The sequence below is a fragment of the Lygodium microphyllum genome, unplaced genomic scaffold (genome assembly GCF_053477565.2).
Source record: "Lygodium microphyllum isolate KBCC unplaced genomic scaffold, Lygodium_microphyllum_v1.1.10 scaffold_257, whole genome shotgun sequence".
NCBI classification, from domain to species: Eukaryota; Viridiplantae; Streptophyta; class Polypodiopsida; order Schizaeales; family Lygodiaceae; genus Lygodium; species Lygodium microphyllum.
Window position 1 is genome coordinate 76,052 of NW_028229739.1, and position 23,616 is coordinate 99,667.

General features: G+C 43.4%; 1 protein-coding gene across 1 annotated transcript in view; it reads right to left on the reverse strand.

Annotated features, from left to right (window-relative positions):
• The window catches only part of LOC148008224 (signal peptide peptidase-like 4), a 74,541-nt gene extending 51,201 nt beyond the window's left edge, over window positions 1-23,340 (reverse strand). Inside the window, exons 1-3 of the mRNA XM_087674392.1 lie at window positions 23,101-23,340; window positions 17,281-17,439; window positions 17,071-17,182 (exon numbers count right to left, since the gene is read on the reverse strand). Of these exons, the coding sequence (XP_087530518.1) occupies window positions 17,071-17,182; window positions 17,281-17,439; window positions 23,101-23,229 (400 nt within the window). The 5' untranslated portion in view covers window positions 23,230-23,340. The remainder of the gene's footprint in view (window positions 1-17,070; window positions 17,183-17,280; window positions 17,440-23,100) is intronic.
• Between the last annotated feature and the right edge of the window lie 276 nt (window positions 23,341-23,616).

A 23,616-nucleotide genomic window follows, 5' to 3' on the forward strand; every position in this document is an offset into this window, starting at 1 on the left:
CAAGCAAAGGGCTGCTCTGATACCAAATGTGAGAAGGTGGAGAGGATCGAAGCTCAGCTAACAGTGGAGTAGACAATGTGTAGAGTGGAAGCATGACATCCAATGCAATAGATTGAAAATGTAGAATGAAAGTACAAGGTACAACCCTTAAACCTTAGGGTTGTAAGAGGATGTTCACACCCAAAGTGTGTGCAACACAATAAGTGCCTGAAAATTTGTAGCATAGGCACATAAAATAAAGAGAATAAATATGGGGGGGAAAACCTCTCGTACAGAGAATAAAAAGTTCCCCAGTGTCCTACTAAGATCATCGACACTCTTCTGTGGACAGGCATGAGTAAAACCCAACGCACAATACGTGGGTAAGCTGTTACATAGGTTTAATATGTAAGATTGCAAACCTCTGTGCACTCCTATGAAGCCAAGCCTAAAGTTGTCTGTGCATGATGGTTAAGAGATGCATGATGTTGCAATTCACACCCACGTTGTTGGTTGCCTCATTTAACCTTCGCAACACACATCCTAACATTCAATATGCAATATCTCAGGTGAGCAAATATATGCACAACCCAGAGATCCTAGATTGGCAAGCTGTTAAGCGGATCTTCAGATATTTGCAAGGTACTCAATCACATGCATTATTATTTCCTAGGGGCAAACTTGCACTTACACGCTTACAGTGATTTAGATTGGGCTAGTGATGCAAACACTAGGCAGTCTACTAATGGACATTGTTTCTTTCAGGGCCATTCATTTATTTCATGACTAAGCAAGAAACAACCTAAAGTGGCTACCTCATCTTGCGAGGCTGAGTACATAGCAACCTTCACCGTGGAATGTGTATGGCTACCTAGAATGTTGGCTGATCTACAGATTTCTTTGAAGGGTCCTACACCCATTCTTTTTGAAAGTCAGAGTGCTATTCTAGTGGCATGGAATCCTGTGTTTCATACTCGCACAAAACACATTGAGGTACATTACCATTATGTCAAAGAGAGATCCTATGTAGGAGATATCAATTTGATGTATGTTCCTACACAAAAGAATGTTGCAAACACTTTCACCAAAGCACTTCTTCATGAGAAGTTTGAGGCTTTTCGAAAGTCCTTGAACTTGCTACCCTTTCATGATTGATCTTTATATACTTCTACCACATTGGCACTGCAAGAGGGTGTTAGAATTTGTCAATTCTATGGGCACTGCCCAATGTTTTAGTTAGTTGGTTTGTAGTGTGACCACAAGTACATTAATAAGTTGTCTCACCACTTCTAGAGTTAGTTCTAGAGTTAAGTGAACTCTAGTTGAGTTAGGGATAGGTCCAAACTTACTTGAGACCTATTGTCCTTTCATTCTATCATTCTAGCACTTGCATCTTTTGAGTGTGGAACTGCTGCCTACTCTTGCTCATTGTCTTGTTCACTCTCTCACTCTGTCTCTTTCTCCATTTCCAACAAACTGGAGTAAATAGAACAAACAATGCCGTGAATGGCATCAGGTCCGGCCAACATTTAATGCTGGTTGGCCAGCAATAAATGCCAAAATAAGCATCAACATGACCTCAAAAAAATGCCTAGTAATGCCCAATCAAGCCCAAACTCACACATGAGCTAAGTAGACTGCTAACAAAGTAATGGATGGATATCCCTACACTTGAGTGGACACAAATATATGTCTAAAGGAAGTATATATCCAACATAGCCATCCTAGAATACACAAATGTGATCACTTGTGGGTGTGTGTAAGGTACAGTTTGTATGGATGACACTTCCAATAACGGAGTCCCATGATGATGCAAAGTGGCATTCACCTATGGATAGCTAGCATGTGAAACTGAAAAGAAAAATATACTAGGAACGGAAACAAAATATCCTAATCCTATTGTATCTAGCATGAAAGGAATTGAACCTAAGATGGATGATGCAAGCATAGAATCTAATCCTAAGATACGAAAAGAAGAAGAAAGAGAATCTAAGTTATCAACCAGAAAGGAAGGGATTAGAAGAAATTGTGATTGGTTAATATCAATAACAAAATCATATGAAACAGAGGTATTGTAACAAGTATACCTCAAGATGTACACCTGCCTCTAGAGCCTCCTCTATAAACATTGACATACTCATACCATTCAGGGTCTCAATGGTGACTTAGATCTACATCCTAACACTGGAAGGAATAACAAAGAAGGTTTTTGTTTATATGAACCAAAAGAATTATATGCAGTTGGCATGAAGTCTAGTTGTGATGAAGATGACAATTGTCCCAAATGTGATATGTCCTCCCTAAGTAAAGAGAGAGCCATCCTCATCATCTGACTTTCACTAATGCACATCTCTCTTCGGAGGCCGGTTTAAAGATACAAAAGTGTAGCCAAGTAGGGAAGATGTGATAAGATCCTAATGTAGTGATGCTACCAAACTACATTAGCATTTGAAAGAATGTTGATGGAGCCTAGAACCAAGTGAAAAAATGCAACCTATCCATTTATGATTATACCTTGAAATTTAAGAGTATTGTGGAAGCTCTTGGATCTATCAATGTGGTAGTTAATGATAATAATGTTGTGCATGTATGTTTAGATAGACTTGGAGATAAATACAAGAGCTTCAGATTATCTATGAATAGAAAGGATGATATCCCTGATTTTGCAAACTTGATTTCTACGCTGATACTTGAGGAGAAGAACCTTGGCTTGGATTTCTCTTCTTCTCAAAGCAAAAGAAAAAGTCTAAACATGTATTTTACTATACTATCATAGGTAGAGGATGTGGCAGAGGAACCACTCGTCCATCATCCGTGCTACATCTGTGAAAAAAGAAGGAAATGGTGTGTTGTCCTCCCCATTGAGGCCATAATGTCTACTCAAGGCCTCCACTAAAGGAGAAACCTGAGAGGACACCATAGCTTCCCAACAAGGTGTCTCAACCATTATGAGTTGATTACATGTCGCTCATATATCTCACACAAACTAGTCATCTATGATAACCTCAAGATACTTTTTAGAAGAGCATCTGCTTTGGTACCATGTGAAGATATGCTAGGGTTTTGCACTAAGAAAACACAAAATATACAAAAAGGGAAAAATGCAAAACAAAGAGTACAACTCCTAAAGAAAGTCAATGAATGCTGAAAGTAAGTGAATGTTCATACAAAATGCTCAAAGGCAAAGCTGTCCAACAGTTGATAGCTCTTGTGGGCATGAACCGAGAGAGGTGTCGGAGTGTGACAACCACCAAATGCAAATTCTTAAGTGCTACGACTACCTGTCAAAGCCGAGAGAAGCGTGCAAGCAGCAAAAATGCACCCTAAAGGAGTGTGTCAGAGCAAACTATGACCTCCACAAACTATACAACAGCAAGGCGGCTGATCAAGCTGAAAACACAATTGCTTGCCAAAACTGGATGGGCAGCACCGCAGATGGAAACACCCAATTAGGAGTTGGGGCAGTCAAGGAAGCTGTCCAACACGCAAAAGTGTGACCAGTAGACAAGCACCAAGCTGTAGACAGCAAAATGCAGGCTGAAACAAGTCTTGGAGCAATGTAGGATGCTGATGTCAACAGGCTGGAGCAAAAAGCAGAATGTGGGTGCCTCCAGTAGAGCAAGTGACAGCTGGAAATGATGGATCGTGGCACAAAGGGCTGAAGACAGGTAGCAGCAGCAGGCGATGGAGCTAGCAGCCACCATGTGATGGAGACTGGATGGGGCAAGCTGAATTGAATGAACCGGGATACCAAATGACTAAGACACCATCGATTTATAGATGGGGAACCAACCAAACTATAGGAGTTTGCTTGTGGGACATAGAAACACTTTGTAGAGCAAGCAATAGCTGGAAATGATGGCGCCAAGGCCTGAAGACAGGTGGCAGCAACAGGCGATGGAGCTAGCAGCCAACTGAATGGTGGAGGCTGGATGGGGCAGGCTGAACTAAATGAATCAGGATGATACCAAGTGACTAAGCATGCCATCTATTTATAGATGAGAGACCAACCAAACTATGGGAGTTTGCTTATGGGACACAAAAACACTCTTTAGCTATAAAGTTTGAGTTTTGGGGCTATTTAAAAGGTTTACTATGAAATGCCTTTTGTTTAGCCTAACAATGTCCCTGCAATCCTTTAGTCCAAAAACGACTGTCACTTGTGACTATGCCCAACCAAAAGTAGAGCATGACTTGAAATTACCTGGGCACTTTCGTTTTGAAATTGATAAGAGAAAACAAACAGTTTTTGGAGGTTTCCAAATAAAATATCTATTAACCCTCAGACGAACAAGGTGGAAAATCCGGAAAATCTAAAGCAGAAGACAAAGGCCAAGGCAAAAGTAAACAGAAGACGAAGGCACGCCAAGAAAAATATGGAAACACAAGAAGTGCAAAAAAGTCCTAAATAAAGGAAAAAGGCGCACAAGAAAAAGCACGTCAATACTTTTATAAAAGAGCGCAAGCGCATCATGATTTAATTTAAAGAGCGTCGGGCTCTCACCTATACAATTTGTGAAGGTAGATGGGCAGTAGGAAGGAAGCTAGGAAGATAGGAGGACAATGGGAAAAAGGACCTAGGCCACGGCCGGCCATGTAAAAAAGGGGATAAGGGGATGACCGCCCAAAAGGGATTTAGGGTTTTATATATAAAGTTGAAAAGTGAATGAGAAGCTCATTCTTGTGTGTGACCAAAAGGAGCTTTCTTCTTCTTCTTCTTCTTCTTCTTCTTCTTATTGCTTGCTTGAGCTTGTGCTTGAGAGAGGGAGTGTGAGTGTGAGGGAGTGAGTGTGTAAGGGTGAGAGACCGGAGAGGAGAAGCTCTCCATCTTCTCCTCTCTTCTTCTCTTCTCTTCTCTTCTCTTCTCTTCTCTTGTTTTGCTCGCGGCAATGGAGCTTGGAGCGTGGAGCTTGCTTAAAGCTTGCACTTGGATCATGGAGCTACCGGAGTGCACGGGAGAGGAGGTAACTCGATCGGCATGGAGGTAAGCTCACTACACCCGTAGATATGGATGGCACGTCGGCTATGTGAGAGGTAGCGATTAGTGCTCGGCTTAGAACGCTTGAAGCAATAAGCAGTCTGTGGGTCTTGGCGGTTGAGCGAGACCTCCCACATTTTAGTTCCGTTGCCGGGACCAACGGATTCAAGCCTTGAGCGCTTACGCACTTCGAATCGAGCATTGAAGTAGAGTTTTCCCCGAATCGATGCTTGAGGTAGATAGGTAGGAAGGGAGGGAGTTTGAAGAGGTATTCGATCTCCTTAGCAAGTAGGTTTTTGTTGTTTTGGACTTGGGAAAGCATGATGGAGCAGTGTGGGTATTTCCCTTATGATTTTTTCTTGCATTTAGGAAGGATAAGAGCAAAACATTGGAGTACACAGTAGGGCTTTCTGTTGCTATATAACAAGCTGAAACAGGGAAAAGAAAGACAAAAAATGAAATTTTGGGTTAAATGTTAGTAAGGGAAGCAAGACTAAGGTGAGTACAGGCCTTGGCAGGGTGATAAGGGGCCAGGAGTGGCAAGAAAGACCACATTTTGCATTGCAGGGTTTCATGAGAGCTAGAGAGAGGGAGAGAGCTTCATTGTGTGGACCTACTTCGATCTGGTCATCTAGGAGTTATGTGCCCAGCCCAGGTAATTCCACACCTTCCCCTACATGAGTAGCTTGGATCTGGAGATGCTCAACAGGTAGGGAGGCCTCAATCGCTCGATGCGACGAATTCTTGGAAGTCTGATGAAAAAACGCGTTGCGCTCGGCCCATCCGAGTAACAGCAATTCTGGGCCAAGTCCCAAAATCGGCCCTCGGACCACTCGGCCATTCGGCCCTTTCCCATTCGGCCCACATGACCAACTACACTTGGACACCTTTCACTCAACTCGTCCGAGTAAAACACTCAGACCACTTGATACTCGGCCCACCTGACTCGGCCACTCAACCCTCGGCCCAACCCCACTCGGACTAGTTACCATTCGGCTCTCGGCCCACCTGACTCGACCACTCGGCCCTCGGCCCACTCAGCCCTCGGATAACCACATTCGGACTGGTCGAATTTGACATTCGGACCAATTACATTTGGCTCTCGGCCATTCGGACGGGCTGAATCGGGCATTCGGCCCCTGCAATTCGGACCTACTGGGCCGAATTTGGATTTTTTCAAATATTTAACCCATAGATCCCGAAACTAACATAGAGACCATATAGACCTAAAAGCACATCATAGACCTATCACTAGACTGAAATCTAGAGCAAGTAGTTCAAAACTTGGATACGAACGGTCCTTCAAATCGTGCATGGCATTTACCGTAATGGCCCTGCGGACCGAGGAGGACTGCCCCCCCCCCGGACCCCCGCAAAGAGGGCTCCACCCCCTCCGCACCTCCCCCAAGTAGATTGGAGAAAAAACGCGCGTCGTGACAGGTCCTCCAAATTAGACCCTAGTATAGTAATGGCTCTACACAAGCATGGATTCTCACTTGCAAAAGAGCAACCAAAAGCCCATACCCGAACAAAGATAAACAGAGACTCTAAAACCTCAATGGGCCAATCTAGCCAACAAGGGCAAAAAGGCCACACCGCAAAAACACGTATGTATTGCATTCGGACTACATCTAGTCAAAGCAAAAAGCAACATCAAGCTACAACTGCGAGGATGACTAGATATGACAGTCCTAACGATAGACGCACCTTGAATAGCACTGCACAGGCGATCCAAGACATCATTGGAGAATCCACATCTGGTCATGCAGTTGGGGAATCAAGGGCATTTGTCAGAAGGCTTAAATTTATAAGCTAAGACCCGGAAGATGAAGACATAGTACCGCTTGCTTATCTTAGGATCAAACTCACCGCGAAAAGAGAGCACACTATCAATGCTCCGATTGATGAAGGAGCAGATTCTAATATCTTGACCTATGAAGCATGGACCCTACTAGGCTAACCAGAGCTCACACCGACTAATGCAACTCTTAGTCCTTACGGGGGACACCCACAAGCACTTATAGGGAAGTGCAAAATCCTCACGACAATTAAAACTGAAAGCTTGCCTATCCTATTTCATGTTCCTCCAAATAGTACTAATTGCGGAAAGAAAACCCTCCTTGGAAGACCCTTCAAAAAGGCGACCAAGTGTGAGGCCGACTACAGAGCACAGAGGATACACCTAACACTACCGGGTGTGAGAATAATCACAACCTTTAGCAAAGGTGACCTCATCGAACCTCAAGGGAAAGGCAAGAAAGATGCTGACATAACATGCAAGCCTAGTAATGAGAACAAGGACTTGTTGAAAGAGTCGATATAAGCACAAGTTGAACAACGAGAACCAGTGAGTGAGGCCATGCTTGAAACAAGAAGGTCACAAGGCAATGCCGAGGACAAGCTTTGGACTTACAAATATCGTAGAAGACCACAAAAGAAGCCCAAGCCTTATAGACGAAGGTATCGATGGAGAGCCAGCACAACGCCGCGATGGATATCCAAAGCGTTGCTATGTGCTCAAGGGTATTATGCAGGTAACCGATGGATTTGGGTAACAACCCCCCCTACTAAACCACCTGTATCAGCTAAAGGCCAGATTGCATCAAAAGCAAAGAAGCAAAGGAGGAAATCTAAGAGAAACTCTAGGTCTCGGGGCAAGAAAGGTATGAGGATAATCACAACCTTTAGCAAAGGTGACCTCATCGAACCTCGAGGGAAAGGCAAGAAAGGTGTTGACATAACAGGCAAGCCTAGTAATGAGAACAAGGACCTGTTGAAAGAGTTGATACAAGCACAAGTTGAACGACGAGAACCAGTAAGTGAGGCCATGCTTGAAACAAGAAGATCAGGAGGCAATGCCAAGGACAGGTTTTGGACTTACAAATATCGTAGAAGACCACAAAAGAAGCCCAAGCCTTATAGACGAAGGTATTGATGAAGAGCTAGCACAACGCCGCGATAGATATCCAAAGCGTTGCTATGTGCTCAAGGGTATTATGCAGATAACCGATGGATTTGGGTACCAAACCCCCCTACTAAGCCACCTGTATCAGCTGAAGGCCAGATTGCATCAAAAGCAAAGAAGCAGAGGAGGAAATCTAAGAGAAACTCTAGGTCTCGTGGCAAGACACCAAACATGAGTGTTCAAAAGGAAGAACCTCAGCCTAGCACGCTTAATAAGCAAATGTCAGATGTAGCCATTAAGCATGCACAAAGACCACTAGTGCTCAAGAAGCTTTTGACTTCCCAAGAGGATAATAAGCACCACAAGCACAACCCTCCTCATAAGAAGGCTGATTACTCAACAAAGCAAATGGCACAATCGTCTAACAGCCACGAGTAAATCTTTCAGCCAGTGCCAAGTCCACCTAAGTCCCAGATCTCCTACATCCTCTTTTCCTAAACGGACACATGAAGCACAACAGCAATCGTTAAGTGCAACTGCTCAATCCCAATCTCTATCTCCAACTAAGCTTCCAAATGTCCAAGAGGTGGAACATGACACCACCCATAGCTCTCGGCCCAAGGATATGCCTGTGCAATCCACCCGGGCTAGCTCAACTAATGCTCGATCTATACAAGTGAATGCTCAAAGGGCAACAAAAGACACGACCACTTCCAATCGGCCTAAGGACTTGACACCGCAATCCACCAATAGTAGCTAGTCCACTGAACTAGCTGCTACTACTTCCAATCAGAGATCACAGCAGTCACAGCCCTTGGCCGTGACAATGCCCGTTGCGGAATGTGTCCTTAGCAGTTCACCTATGGAGGAGGTGCCGCAACCAGCATCCTTGACAACACCAACACTTCCAAAGCACCTAAAGCCTAGGCTTGAGGAGAAACCTCTCAAAGATATGGCCAAGGGGATGGCGCATCCGACCAATCAACCTAGCAAGACTGTTCAGCAGGTCACAGCTAAGTCCCATGAGAGCACACCAGAGAAAGAGAGTGCTAAGGCCCAACCAAGCACATCAACGATTGACCTAGTTCAGGGTCCTAAGTCCTTAAAGGCGACACCGCAATTGCCCAAGAAAAAGAGGACAAAACAGCGAAAACAACGACAATTGCAGATGGTTGTAGGCACCAAGAAGATTGCGACCAAGAGTGCTGAAGAGCTGAGGAATAAAGCATCGAGTCCATCTACCAATGAACCCATTGATGTCTCTCCTAATAGCGGTGAAACCTCAGACTCATCCGTGTGTTCTGAAAAATCAAAGCAACCGTTACCATCAACAATTGCTTGCAACACTCAATCCACTGACAACAGAACTCGCATTGACCAATCAAGAGTGGATACAACACTGTCACAATAAAACTCACATTGACCAATCAAGAGTGGATACAACACTGTCACAACAGGGTGACAAGACTATACAGGTCGCATCCAAGGAGAACCATGACACAATAGCAGCAAGGCCATGGGAGAAACATGGAAACCCCGAGAGCATAAGCAATCTTAGCGTTTACCAATCTTGCTCATCTAGGCTTGAGCCCCCAGCTATGCTAAAGCCTAGGGAAACTCCTAGAACCTTGCATGAGATAGCAACCAAGCAAGCCCTCGTTGAATATAGAAGTGTCGCAGAATGCTTAACTGAGTTGGATGCTAAACTCAAGGTATTCGCAGTATCTACGTCCTTGTGGACATGGATGCATTCTCCAAGAAGCAACTTGGGGAATACTTGCCATTTCCCCTATCCTAGGAAAAGCAAGAACATCTTGACGAGCACTATGACAGGCTCTTGCATGAACGCATGGGACTCACCTCTGACGAGAAAGCCGACGAACTACGCTTAATTGTAACATTCAATTATGTGCTCTGCCAATCAAATCTCTTAGAGATAGAGCAACTAAAGCAACAATCAGAGGGTTGAAGTCAATTTGAAAAATGTTGGTTTGAAACCGCGTTGCAATGGCCGAACTAGGAACCCATATTATAACAGTCTCAGAGAAGTGATTGGCTAAATGACGTTCTCAAAGAAACCCAACCTATGTAGCACCGACTTCCTTTCGAGTACTGACTGCCATTTGGGTTATGGACTTAGCCGGAACTAGCCAAGAGAAGTCTCTGGCTGATAGGGTTCTCACTGAGAAGGAGTTACATGTTGCCAGTAGACTCGGACAAGGTACCATACTACTCGATATCACAAAATATCTATTGTTATTGAGTAAGCTGCCACGAGTACTGAATGCATGTGCCACACTCCAGTACAATCCTGAGTTCTACAATTAGTTTTTATCCTCACAAAGTGACATGGATTCGTAAATATGTACATAAATAAACAATGAGTTTTGTGACCCTGTATAGATAATATCAACACACACAAGCAATGATAGTCAAGCGCAAGGAGAAGATTTGGGTTTGACAAGCTAAGCTCCTCAAGTCCTCCTCTCACCACACATTTAGAAGTCGTGTGACCATTCCCGCCTCTAGGTGGAGGGCATGCAACCCTCATTACCGCCATAGGAAGCCCTGACCAACATCTCTGATGGCGTAGACGGGGCACCGTCCCCTTCTATACATCTTTTTCCTTTTCGGTCTATCCTTCCAGGGACGAGCCCTACTCCACTCCATGACAACTAGTCTATGCAACTTTGCATAAGCCAAGATCTGCTAATGGCTGGAATACGCCCCGCATCCAAGCGGAACAAACATCATCACGGGGGCCGTCCCTCTACAACAAACACTGCATGTCTCGCCTCGCCCCTCCTCCTCGTATGCGCTTGATAATCCATTGTTCAATCCCTTTCAAGCAAATAATTCTATCCTGCCTCAAAGCCTAACCTTGATTCAGATTTTGCAGATTTCCCCACAGTAGCCGTCATGGAGCACACAGTGCAATTGGCATGCAAGGAAGCTCTCCTCCGTAGAAGGGAGCATAAGGCACAAGCGCCTCCACCAGAGCGATATGTGCCTATCCTTAAGAGGTACATACCAAAAAGAGACCCTAAGCGACACCGCCTCGGACGCAGGCCAAAGACTTCCCAGGCCAGGAGAACAAAGACTCAAGGGCATGCCCGGGGGGTGGCAACCCCTACCATGCAGACCCTCCCCAGACACTCAAGCACCAAGTGCTCAAAAGAAGATAGGGACGCTAAAAACAAGGAGGAATTTGATGAGATATTTAAAAGCATTCTTGAAACGGTAGCGGCCAAGGACTACATCATTTGGGTCCCAGCCAATATCTTCCCTACCCAGCCTGACAGGAGCCTACCGCTGGCACAGCCCTAGTCGTTTGATCACCCAAATTCACCCTGCCTCATACGAATGGAATAGGCCCTATGATTGTATAAGCTACTTGCCAAGTGCTACCTGGCCATGACTTTTTGTCTCTAGATGGTTAAATGGAGACATGTTCCCCAACTGTACAAACCTTCCATATCTACGTTTAATATATTTCACGCCTTTAGCAAAAGAAAAAGATAATCAAGCAAAGGTAATAGGTATCTAAGTCAACACCATGGAATTCAAATAAGTGATGTCTCTTTACGTTGCACGTGTTCATTATAGTTGAGGCATATGACGTACATGTACTCTCACAAGTTATCAAGTGGATGCAGGACGACACAAGTCTTTATACGAAAGCGTTCAATGTCCAAGATGCCACAAGACCACTAACCCCACAAAGAGCCATCACAGAAAAAGCAATAGAAATACTAAGAACAAAGAGCCTCGATGGAAGCCACACTGCCGAAAGTGAGAATCACCCTTGCAAACCGCCTACATTACATGGCCCAAAGCATCGTCATTGGCTGCGCTCTCTTTCTGGGTCAAGCTCTACATTTGGCTCACGGCAGTTGTTACCTCAATTGTACCGGCATCGCGTGTTGCAAAGAGGATTGCAAAATCTCAAGTGTATCTCCCCATCTCAACAATTGTTTCTCTAGCAACGAGGCTAGGACACAATCATCGTTGTAATATCCATTTCCTGAGCCTTCGAATCTCGATATTTCCCAACCCATTGAAAGGCTGATAGCCTCAACATATTGCAATGGTTATACTCAAGCAAGTCCCAAAAAAAAAAAAAAAAACACCCACGATCACAACAAAGCACCTAGGGGTCATCAAATTAGATACGTCCAGTAACCTTGATCGGCTAGCTCCGTCCCTAGTCCCCTAGCCCTTTAGCATCACCCACAATTGTTCAGGACACATTAAGAGCAGGACATACCTAGGGAGCTTGTCTTGCCTATGGTTAGACCTATCACCCTGACCCATTTGCACGATTCCCTCTTGCACTCTGCCTTAATACCATTGCAATCGATTGTGGTAAGCACAGCGCAAATGGCCATGAAAAGTATACCGTACTCATCGAGCAAGTCCAATAGCTACTAGCTACCAAAAGTGCGGTATACCTATGTTCAATTATGCTGCGTCGTGCTGTCACAACGCAACGGATATCTCATACACCTTCCTGTTTACTTCTCAACATGGACAACTTTGCTTCATCACATATTATGAGGAACCAGAACCGCAGTCTTCTAACTACGTAATATCTAGGTATGCACAAACACTCGCATAATATTTGCACCAAAATATATACACATTTTGGGTCCTCAAGTGTAGGACATTACTCTCACAATGCTTAGAGTTCGACCTGTCTCCCAAACTAATCAAACTATGTCTTGTGCACGATAAGAAGACTAGCACTACCCCAGGGAGAGACCACATATGAGAGGTTTTCAATGGCAAGTATTGCAAACTCCAACAAAAGTACCATCAGCTCTTCATCAACACTCAACTTTGAATTCTTATCCTCCATCATCGTGCAATCCCACCAACAAATCATCGCCCGCCCCAAAATCCCCCGAACATCAACACCTGTGCCAACCCATGAGCGCAACTCCCAACAAAAGCCAGCCCTATCCCCCACTTCAACAACCCTATCACCAGCCACCCAGGCCAACAACGTGCCCCCACCAACCTTCCTCCGCACCACCACCAAAACTTCTACAAGGCCAACCACAGCAGTCCCTTCCACCCACGTCTTCGGTGCATGCCAAAGCCTGCTACCTACGACGGCGAGTGCCATGGGGCTGGCACTCGTCTAGGAGGGGGGTAATGTTAACCCTCAGACAAACAAGGTGAAAAATCCGGAAAATCTAAAGCAGAAGACAAAGGCCAAGGCAAAAGTAAGCGGAAGACGAAGGCACACCAAGAAAAATATGAAAACACAAGTGTAGAAAAGTCCTAAATAAAGAAAAAATGCGCATAAGAAAAAGCGCAAGTCAATACTTTTGTAAAAGAGCGCAAGCGCATCATGATTTAATTTAAAGAGCGCCGGGCTCTCACCCATCCAACTTGTAAAGGTAGATGGGCAATAGGAAGAAAGCTAGGAAGATAGGAGGACAATGGAAAAAATGGCCTAGGCCATAGCCGGCCATGTAAAAAAGGGGATAAGGGGATGACCGCCCAAAAGGGATTTAGGGTTTTGTATATAAAGTTAAAAAGTGAATGAGAAGCTCATTCTTGTGTGTGGCCAAAAGGAGCTTTCTTCTTCTTCTTGCTTGCTTGAGCTTGTGCTTGAGAGAGAGTGTGTGAGTGTGAGGGAGTGAGTGTGTGAGGGTGAGGGACTGGGGAGGAGAAGCTCTCCATCTTCTCCTTTCTTCTTCTCTTCTCTTCTCTTGCTCGCGGCAATGGAGCTTGGAGCGTGGAGCTTCAGGATGGAGCTTGCACTTGGATCATGGAACTATCGGAGTGTACGGGAGAGAAGGTAACTCGATCGGCATGGAGGTAAGCTCACTACACCCGTAGATATAGATGGCACGTCGGCTATGTGAGAGGTAGCCATTAGTGCTCGGCTTGGAACGCTTGAAGCAATAAGCGGTCCATGGGTCTTGGCGGTTGAGCGAGAGCTCCCACAATATCTATCTAGACTTTATAAACAAAGATATCATATTAATTGGCATTCAAGAGGTACCAACGATCCAATCTAGACTAGACATGATCATAAACATTATAATGGATGTGTATCCTGGATTATCAGGATTCATATGTTTCCAAAGATTCAATGCATTAAATGTATCAAGCATTTCAGTCTAATTACTCCTTTCATGCCATTGTTTTGTTTGATAAAGTTGTATCTAAAAAGAATGAGCATCCAATGGTCAAGCAGTCTTCTCAAAACATTCCACTTGGAAACAAAAAAACTAAATCAAAACTGGTATTATCATAGGTTCTTGTTTCTAATATTCAAGGCAATGGAAAGGAAAAGGTCGGTTTAGATACTTGCTAGGCACAAAGAAAATGTGTGCAGACATCAAAAAATGCGATGTAATGTAAAAACTGGATTTAGTCTGCTCTTGCTTCACGTCATACTTCATCATCCTCTACGACAATCACTAGTTTATGAATTGATATTGTGAAAGGTATTTCTTCTTCTACGGATTTGGATGGGAATGAAAACAGAATTTCTAACTTGTAATCCAAAGAGATTGATAATTCTTTGTTGGAGACCAACAAAGAACATGTACCAACTATGTACCATACAAATTTTCCAGCATCAATTGCTTAGGTTCATCATCTGAAAGCAAAACATCTTTAAAACCACAAGCAACAAAATGCACACCTAGATATGAGCCCCAACAATGGATTGAAACCATTGGGCTACATCCTATGCCAATGGCATCTTTTGGGAGAAAATATAATAACTGCTCTTAAAAACCACGAGCAGCAAAATGCACACCTACATATGAGCCCCAAAAATGGATTGAAACCATTGGGCTACATCCTATGCCAATGGCATCTTTTGGGTGAAAATATAATAACTGCTCTTAAAAACCACGAGCAGCAAAATGCACACCTACATATGCGCCCCAACAATGAATGGAAACCATTGGGCTACATCCTATGCCAATGGCATCTTTTGGGAGAAAATATAATAGCTGCTCTTTAAGAATACTCTTTAGAGGCAAGACGATTGTAGGCAATTTGATTTTGTAGTTAAAGGTCTCTAGAGGTCGAGGATCAGTCTATTTATTCCTGCCCTCAACAAAATATTCGTGCAAAACCCAAAAACAAACTGAGGTTCAAGCAAATCTTGTTGTCCAACTGATACTTTAGAATCAACATCACACAATATATGCTGTCATTTTATGAATTCGGGAAATTTTTCACAATGCTCAAAGACCTGATACTCTGTTGCCATAGTATGGAAGGAGAAATCCATAAACTTGTTCTCACATGCACGCGTGCAGATTCTCTCTCTCTCTCTCTCTCTCTCTCTCTCTCTCTCTCTCTCTCTCTCTCTCTCTCAGGATGGACCAGAAAAGGAATACTATGACGGGTGGGAGCATATGGAAAGACCACTGGTCATGATGATCTCACGTATGATACGAGCGAAGAGCTCGACCCCACATGAGATTATCAGAGCTGAGTTGGGAGCATCACCCATGGTGGCTGAGGCCTTGGTCCAGGTAGTGACTTTCATACATAGACTATAGGAGCTCCCCCAAGATAGATACCCACGACTAGCCCTGGCCTCTTCTAGACAACTAGCAGCAGATGCTGACAGACATTGTTGGTATGCTCAGATGAGTACATGGATGAGTCTACATGGGCTGCAACTTGACAGACTTACCCCCTTTGACTATAGCCTGGATTGCCCTACACTTGACCTAAGCCGATCAGAGCTAAACCATGTGATCAGAGCAGACATACTGAAGTTAGATACGGAGAAAACCTGGATCCGACCCCCCTCCCCCCCTGGCACGAGGATGGCACACTACCAGACCCACTTTCTTCAGGTATCTGAGGATGGTTTCATCACCCAACCCAAGTACATGGACACAGAGCTGCCTCATGGACTACGCACAGTTATTGGTCAGATCCGCACCTCATCCCACCACCTGAGGATTGAGACAGGCAGATGGGAGGGTATACAGACAGAGGAACGCATATGCCCACCATGCGACAGAGAGCCAGAGACAGAGGAACACTACATCTGCCGATGCACTGTATATTATGATATACGAGCTAGATACCACTGTCTGTTTCGAGAGGGTTTTGGACCCCTGAGACAGGTCATGCAGTTTGAGGATCAGAGATGCTTGGGATTCTTCCTCTTGGAGCTCCAGAGGCGCAAAGCAACAATTCTACGGAGTAGGAGGCCCCCACAACTCGGCTCACATAGACAGAGAGCAGTCACTGACTTTTTCACTGATACATGACAGAGTATGGCAGATACCACTACTACTGCCACACAGCCTACAGAAGTACATCATCATTGGACCTCATCTTCTGTAGGTGTCCCTTTGGATCGAGCAGTGGCACTTAGCCGGTCTAGGTGCCCACGTCCACCCGGACGAAGGCCTAGACATCCACACCATAGACAAATTAAAGCCATCATCGAGCACCACAGGAGACAGATGCCGAGACGCCTCAGCCATGTAGAGATACACCTCCTTAGAGGACAAACATCTCATTGATGGAGAGTTTTCCTTTTTCTACTTTCACTTTTAGATCATTGACATGTTTCCCTTTTATAGGACACTATTTCATTTTTTCAGTCTTATAGGCATGTTTTTCATCTTTTCTCGTTCCAGATGAGAAACACACCATCATTGTATGTATTGCTTTGGTCTCATAGGCCACATTGTCCTTTTAGAGACGTTAATATACTCTGTGTGTGTGTGTGTGTGTGTGTGTTAAAACCTCTGTTCTGTACACACACACACAGAGGAAGGCAAAAGCAGTAGACGAGGAACTGAACAGAAGCAAGAGAAGCAGATGTAATATGAAAACCAGGGAGAAAGAGCCACACTTATGTACACACAAGCAGAAAGAAGGTGACAGTAGAAATAATGGGAAATCCAGCAGTGATCATGACTGCCGAAGAAGGTGACAAAAGGAAACAAAATAGAGGAACCAGTGCCAAGCACGACTGCAGCAAGATGTGATAGCAAAGAAGATCACACATAGGCACTATAGCCCCAGCAAGAGAGGGTGGTGCAGTTAGGTGACAAACCCCTCGGCATTGACCACAAGAAGGCAGAGACAGGCAATAGACCTCAAGCACGCGCACACACGTGCGTGCACACACAGATCACACACCTATGCATGCATATGTGCACATATACCCACCAAAAAGAATAAGAATATACCAATGAGTTACCTTCTTTTGTGTTGACCACAAGAAGAACAGTGGCACCTGCTGCTTGTGCAACCCTTGCTTTGGTTGTAAAGGTACAATCTCCTCTCCATGTCAATGCCGCAAATCCAGTAAGCTGGAAAATAGATTAAAAAGGAAACGTACTCCAGAACATTTCAAGTACTCATCAAATTTGAAATGTAAAGGAAAAAATATGTGTGGAGCAATACAAACCTTTTTCAAAGTCACATTACAACAAGTCGCAGGGTCAGCAGCTTCCAAATCAAATATATGAGCCGGATGAGGATGTGACTCCATGGCTTTGCCAAACCGTGCACTTACTCCTACAACCTCATTTTCCTCAACTCCATTTATCCAACTTCTAACCTTTACCTGTTTACAGCATTTTGCACACCATGAACCATAGAGTTTTAAATAAGTTCTCATTTTTATGAAGAGAAAAAATATATATAAAGACACACACAAGTCACAACCAAGTACAAAACTAAGATGCTTAATCTTTTCATTGGACTAATAACCAATGGCCAGTAAAAACACCAATCTTTGTTTCCATGTAACAAAGGTTTAACGCAAATGTGAGTCTTTCAAGAACATATCGAGTCTATGGAAAGTGAATTAAATGTGAAAGCACTCTGGCCTTCGTAGTAAGTCCAGTACGTTTAACCTGTCTAGAGTAGCAGTTTTGCAACAATGAAATGCATCAGCCAATACAGCGACTACCACCATTAAGAATCAAGACAGTGTTGTTAGTGTTCATGTCATACTTCATCATTCTCCACATCCATCTTCTGGTTCTGAGCCTCAAGACGAGGATGTTTGGAACTCTCTTCACTGTTCACGTCTGTCACTCTCCTGGATTGTTTCAGCAGTGTCCATCCCTTGCTCAGATCTGTCCACCATGTTCACAACTGCAGGCAGCCTGCAGGGTGCTCAGCCTTGGAACTGTGCAGCTTAGATCGTGAATCCCTGATCATCAGTTTTCAGCTTCTTGCTTTGAGTTTATGTCAGTCTGTCACATCTCTCAGCAGATTGTCACTTTTTCGTACTGCTTTGCTTACTCTTGAACTATTTATGGCTGCCTTGTTTAGCTAAAACGCACTTTCAGCTGATTAGCTTCTTTAAACAAAACAGGCTTAATTAATGAAAAATGCAAATTTGGTACGTGGTTTGAGAGAGTTCCAATGGTCCCCCAAAACCCTAATTTTTTGGGGCACCCTTCAATATCTATAAATAGACAAGCTGCCCACCATTCAGCCTCACTCCTTCCATGTAGGTTCTCACCCTTATGTGTAGATTTCAGCCATCAGCCTTAATCCATGCGGTGGTCCAACCTTCTGATTATTGCCACTTCTTCCACAGCTCCTTCAATGCCTGTTGGCACCTTCTTCATTGCTGTCGCCTACTATCTAGCACCTCCCTCCTACTGCGTTTGGTCCCATCAGCCATCGCCAGCAATCAAACTGCCTCCTGCTCCTTGCATTTGATCCTCATCAGCCAGGCGATAGTTGGCAGTGCCCTTCCTCAGTATTAGGCAAACTTCTAGAGCTTGCATTTGGCCCTCTTGTCTACAAGCGACAGTTGGTTGTGTTCTTCCTCCTCCAGGTGGCCCTTCTATTGCTGCATTTGCAGCTTTCTACTGCCACTCACATCATCATGCATCATCTCTGTTGTGGTCTCTGTTTTCTGACTGCCTAGTGATTAGTGTTTGATGTTTTCCTCGCCTTCCATCACTCCGAATAATGGTCACAGTACTTCGGATTAATCTCCAATGGACATCACACTCCAACACTCCATTGCTTTGCCCTTGGGCATCTATACACTCTTACATTCATTTACAATATTCATTCATTTCAGAGTTTCTTCTCTTTGTACTTGTCTATGTGTTTGAGTTTCAAGTTGTGTTTATGTTTTGCATTTAGGGTATGAGTTTTGCTTGTCACTTTCTGAGTCTTTGTATTTAAGTCTTGGTCAAGCATGCTATGTTTCCTAAGTGCAAACCCTAGCATATCTTCATATGGTATCAAATTTGGTGCTCTTCTAAAGAGTATCCTACGGTGATTGTAGAGGCTAGTCTTTGTGCGAGACTCATACACGACTCGATTGTGACTCATAATGTCTCAGGCACCTTCTTCTTCCGATCCTATGACGCCCTATCAAGCTTCTCCATCATTGAAAGCTCTGAGAAGGCATTAATCCCTGATCATGAGGGAACCAAAGAGGCGAGGGTTATTGCCTCTTCTTCATGAGGAAAAACCTAAAGTGGCAAGAACTTACAAGATGCGAAGGCAATATATGAGGGATGGGAGCAAATGGAGAGACCTCTAGTACTCATGATTCCACGGGTGCATAGTTGTCAAGTATGAAAGATACGATACCATAAGGTATAATAAAATACGGTACTAAATGGTATCTTAAGATTTTGTAAGGTACAATACAATATTAGTATCCAAAAAAAAAAAAAGCCATCTTGGGTGTTTTGGACTAAAGATGATAGAATAAGTGTGTAAAGTCTAAAAAGTAATGCTATTAGAGTATACAAGATAATTACTTGAGGGTAACATACCAACACCTCTATCGTATATGTTGCATGCGCAATATGCGCTACAATATACAAGTTACAAGTACATAGATAGGATTGGATACATCATATATAAATAATCATACAAATAAGAGAAATGTAGGAGGTGTGAAGCTCGATCATGAGAGAGAGAGAGGCTTGAGAGAAAAAGAGGGTATGAGAGGCTTGATCATGAAAAAGAGAGGGGCTTTTGAGGGAGGGGAAAAGAGAGAGAGAGAGAAGAGAGAGAGAGAGAGAGTGTGTGTGTGTGTATGTGTGTGTTTGTGTGTGTATATCCATGTGTGTGTGGAAGGTTGATGCTTGAAAAAAAAAAGGTTGGGGGGGTATGGCCAAACATACCCTATTTTTCCGTACGAAATCGTACTAATACATACCATACAAATCCTACCATACTACTTACAAAGACAAACCTACACGGATGATCCAGAGTAAGTCCTCTATACCACATGAGATCATCAAAGAAGAGATGGAAGCACCACCCATAGTGGCAGAGGCCCTTTTCCAAACCATGACTTTTCTTTATAAGCTCTAAAGCTTGCCGAGATAGAGATATCCAACTAGCACTAGAGTCCTCTAGACAGCTAGCATTACAAGGGGATACTAAGCACTAATATGCTTGGACAAAGACATGGTTACGGTACATCAATTATTGTCACAAGGACATGAAATTTTATTGCTTTGCTTAACATTTGATTAAAACTTAATTCAATGTATAAAAGTGACTTACACATGTGAGGCACAAGTCAATTTTTTCACAATATGCAATCCACAACCCCAAGAAACTAGTTGGTGCCAAAGGTAAAAGTATTGGCCACTAATGCCAAGTGACATTAGAGACTAGGCATTAATGAATTAATTAATGCTAGTTTAAAGGTCAATAATTGCTCAGGGATACTTGGGAGCCAAATTGGCCTAGCCAATGAAATTATTGGCTAGTTTTTTTTTTACACTAAAATAATTTTAAATTAATTTTTAAAATTAATATTCTGAAAATTAATTTAATAAAGCTAGATAATACTGAAAATTGTCGCAAAACTTGCCCATACAAGTGGAAAAAACTTTTTTGAGGCACGAGGGGAGAGAGAGAGAGAGAGAAATGAAATGACATATTAACGTCTGCAAATGGCCAAAATGACCTATGAGACCATGAGTTACAATCATATGTATGATGGTACAACTGCCTGGGTAAAATATGTAGCACAAAGCAAAATAAGAAAAAAAACTATAAGAAAGAAAACTAACTATGACTATGTGTAAAACATAGAGCTCTATCTAGTAACAATGAGCTCCAAATGGTACAATCTCATGTCGATATGGAGGGCCTAGCTCTAGCCCGAGCAATGATCCCTTGTATCCGCCTATGAAGGTGTCGTCGGTGTCTATGTCGAGGCCTAGAATATCTGGATCGGCTAAGCTAAACGGCTCGATCAATCAGTACTATTGCTACTATAATAGTTGATAGGCCAATTCCAACGAGCACGAGACCCTTCAAGAACTAGTGACATGCCCAAAAGAGACTACAACAGTAGGTGACAGCGGTTCGAGGGCTATTTCAGCCAAGCAACATCAAAGTCGGGGTATTTCATCAGTGGAGATAGCTTTCATTCGTGGCTGTCTGGACAAGGCAGCAATTGATTTCTTCCATTTTCTCGCAATGAAAGCTGGAATTTTCTCTCTCCTCAACATTCTCTCTCATCCTCGAGCCATTTCTCAAGTTATCTCAGCAAAATCCAACCATTTGAGCCATCATGAGTGGAGATTTTGATCCATCTCTATTGTAAACCCTAATTTACAATAGAAATTAGGGTTTCATAGCTCCCTCAAGATCCATGCTCAGAATTGAGGGCCTAAGTCTTGAATTCTAGTAGTTGAAATTGAAGAATTTCAAGGAGATTCAAGAGGCCAACCAATCAATCTTAAGTTTGGGGTTTAATTTGCCTCACAAGAAGCAAGGCAAGTGGCACTTGGATTAGCAAGGAAATTAGAGAATCTTAGTTGCACTCCATCCATTTGCAATTGAAGATAAAGAAATACCACAAGGGACCAGCGCTGCACACCTACGAGATAGTGGCACAATGTTTTCTTGTGAGAAACACGTGACTATTTCCAAACATCTGCAAGCAATTCATATCAGTTGTTATGAAAGCAAAGCATCAATGAGATATAGCTGATAATTGCAACCCAATAGGCTTGTCTTCCACTAATTGCTGCAATGTATCAAAATTTCTAGCTAAGACCACTAATCGATGGTGTTGGAGATGTTCCACTACATGTGGCCCATGACAAGTGTATGCCCCTAATACAATTGGTGAAGTATGCCCAAATACTCCCCAACTGGACTATTCACTGATGTGCAAGGCACGCCCATCATGATGTTCATTAACATTCTGATATAATTTATAGTTCAACACATCGGAAAACTGACCAGGGACTTATGCCGCCCAATCAGTTCACATTTACTGATTAAAAACACACCTTTGGAAATTGACCAGTGTGATGAGACCAATCCTCAGCCTCAAGAGCTCGCAATTTCCCAATTCAAAACACATCGTACAGTTCTACACGACAGGAACTTGAGCAAATTACAAATGGCAGTGATGTGTGATGAGCTCACAATTTACTGATTAGTGACCAGTGTGTTGGAATTAAATTGGCAGTGATGCCAAACAAACTTCCATTCTACCAATTAGAGACATGTCTCATAGTTCTATGGTGGGAAATTGATCACTGTGTGTGGTAAGATTGGCACTGATGCTTAATGAGTTCACAATTTACTGATTAGAAACAGATCTTCTAGCTCTGCACAAACGGAAATCAGCCAGTGAGTTGGAATTCAAAATGGCACTGATGGATGATAAGCTCACAAGTACAAATTAGAAGCACGTCTTATAGTTCTGCACAATGGAAATGGACAACTGTGATCAAATTAAAAATGGCACTGACGCCTGATGAGCTCACAAGTACGAATTAGAAGCACGGCCTATAATTCTGCACAGTGGAAATGGAAAGCTGTGTTACAACTAAAAAATTGGCACCGATGCCTAATGAGCTCACAATTTACCAACTAGAAACACGTGATGTAATTCTGCAAAATGGGGAATTGGCCACTCTGTTGGAATTAAGAATGGCACTGTTGTCAGACAGACAAACAATATGTCGGAATTATAATTGTTAATGATCCCTGATGAGCTCTCAATTTTACCGGATTACAAGTACTATGTCAGAATTAAAATTGTTACTGTTCCCTGCTTAGCTCTCAACTTTACCAATTGCAAACACTGTGTTGGAATTGAAAATGTCACTCATCCCAGGTGAGCTCTCAACTTTACCGATTACAAGTACCATGTCAGGAGGAAAAATTGCAAGGATGCCTGACTTTACCAACTACAGACATTAGACAGCTTGGGAGATAAGTGCCGAATGCGAGAGATTGCTTTATGTTTTGAGGGCGTTACCAGGACGAATTTGTTATTGCAGCCGGGTCTTTTGGGAGCGTTCTCGTCATCGTGGACGATGTCGCCACCGAGAGCGGATTGGGAGAGGAGCAGAGAGAGGAGGCAGGAGAGGAGGACAGAAGCAGCCATAGTGCTGCTCGACGCCGCTTAGGCAAGTGAAAGTCCACAAGAGGACATGCGTATATCAGTCTTATGAGGCCCCCATGGTAGCTGAACTTCTCTCTCTCTCTCTCTCTCTCTTTATGTACCGTGGTCGGACATTTTGTCTGTTTTTAATCAATTTCTTAAGAAAAGGTATGTCTTATTGAGTGTTGACTAGCATTTTTAAAGTTTTAACTTTTGCTGTTTGCAGGTGTTTCTTAGATTTTGTAGTTTTTTTTTTTCCATATAAGATACTAGGCGCGATTTTTGCGGGCGGGGGCGGGGGTGGGTGCTGGACGTGTGGCACCCGCCCCCGCGTTCTCTTTTTTTCCTTGTGGGGGAGGTGGGGGGCTGCCACGTGGCAAGCAATAGAAG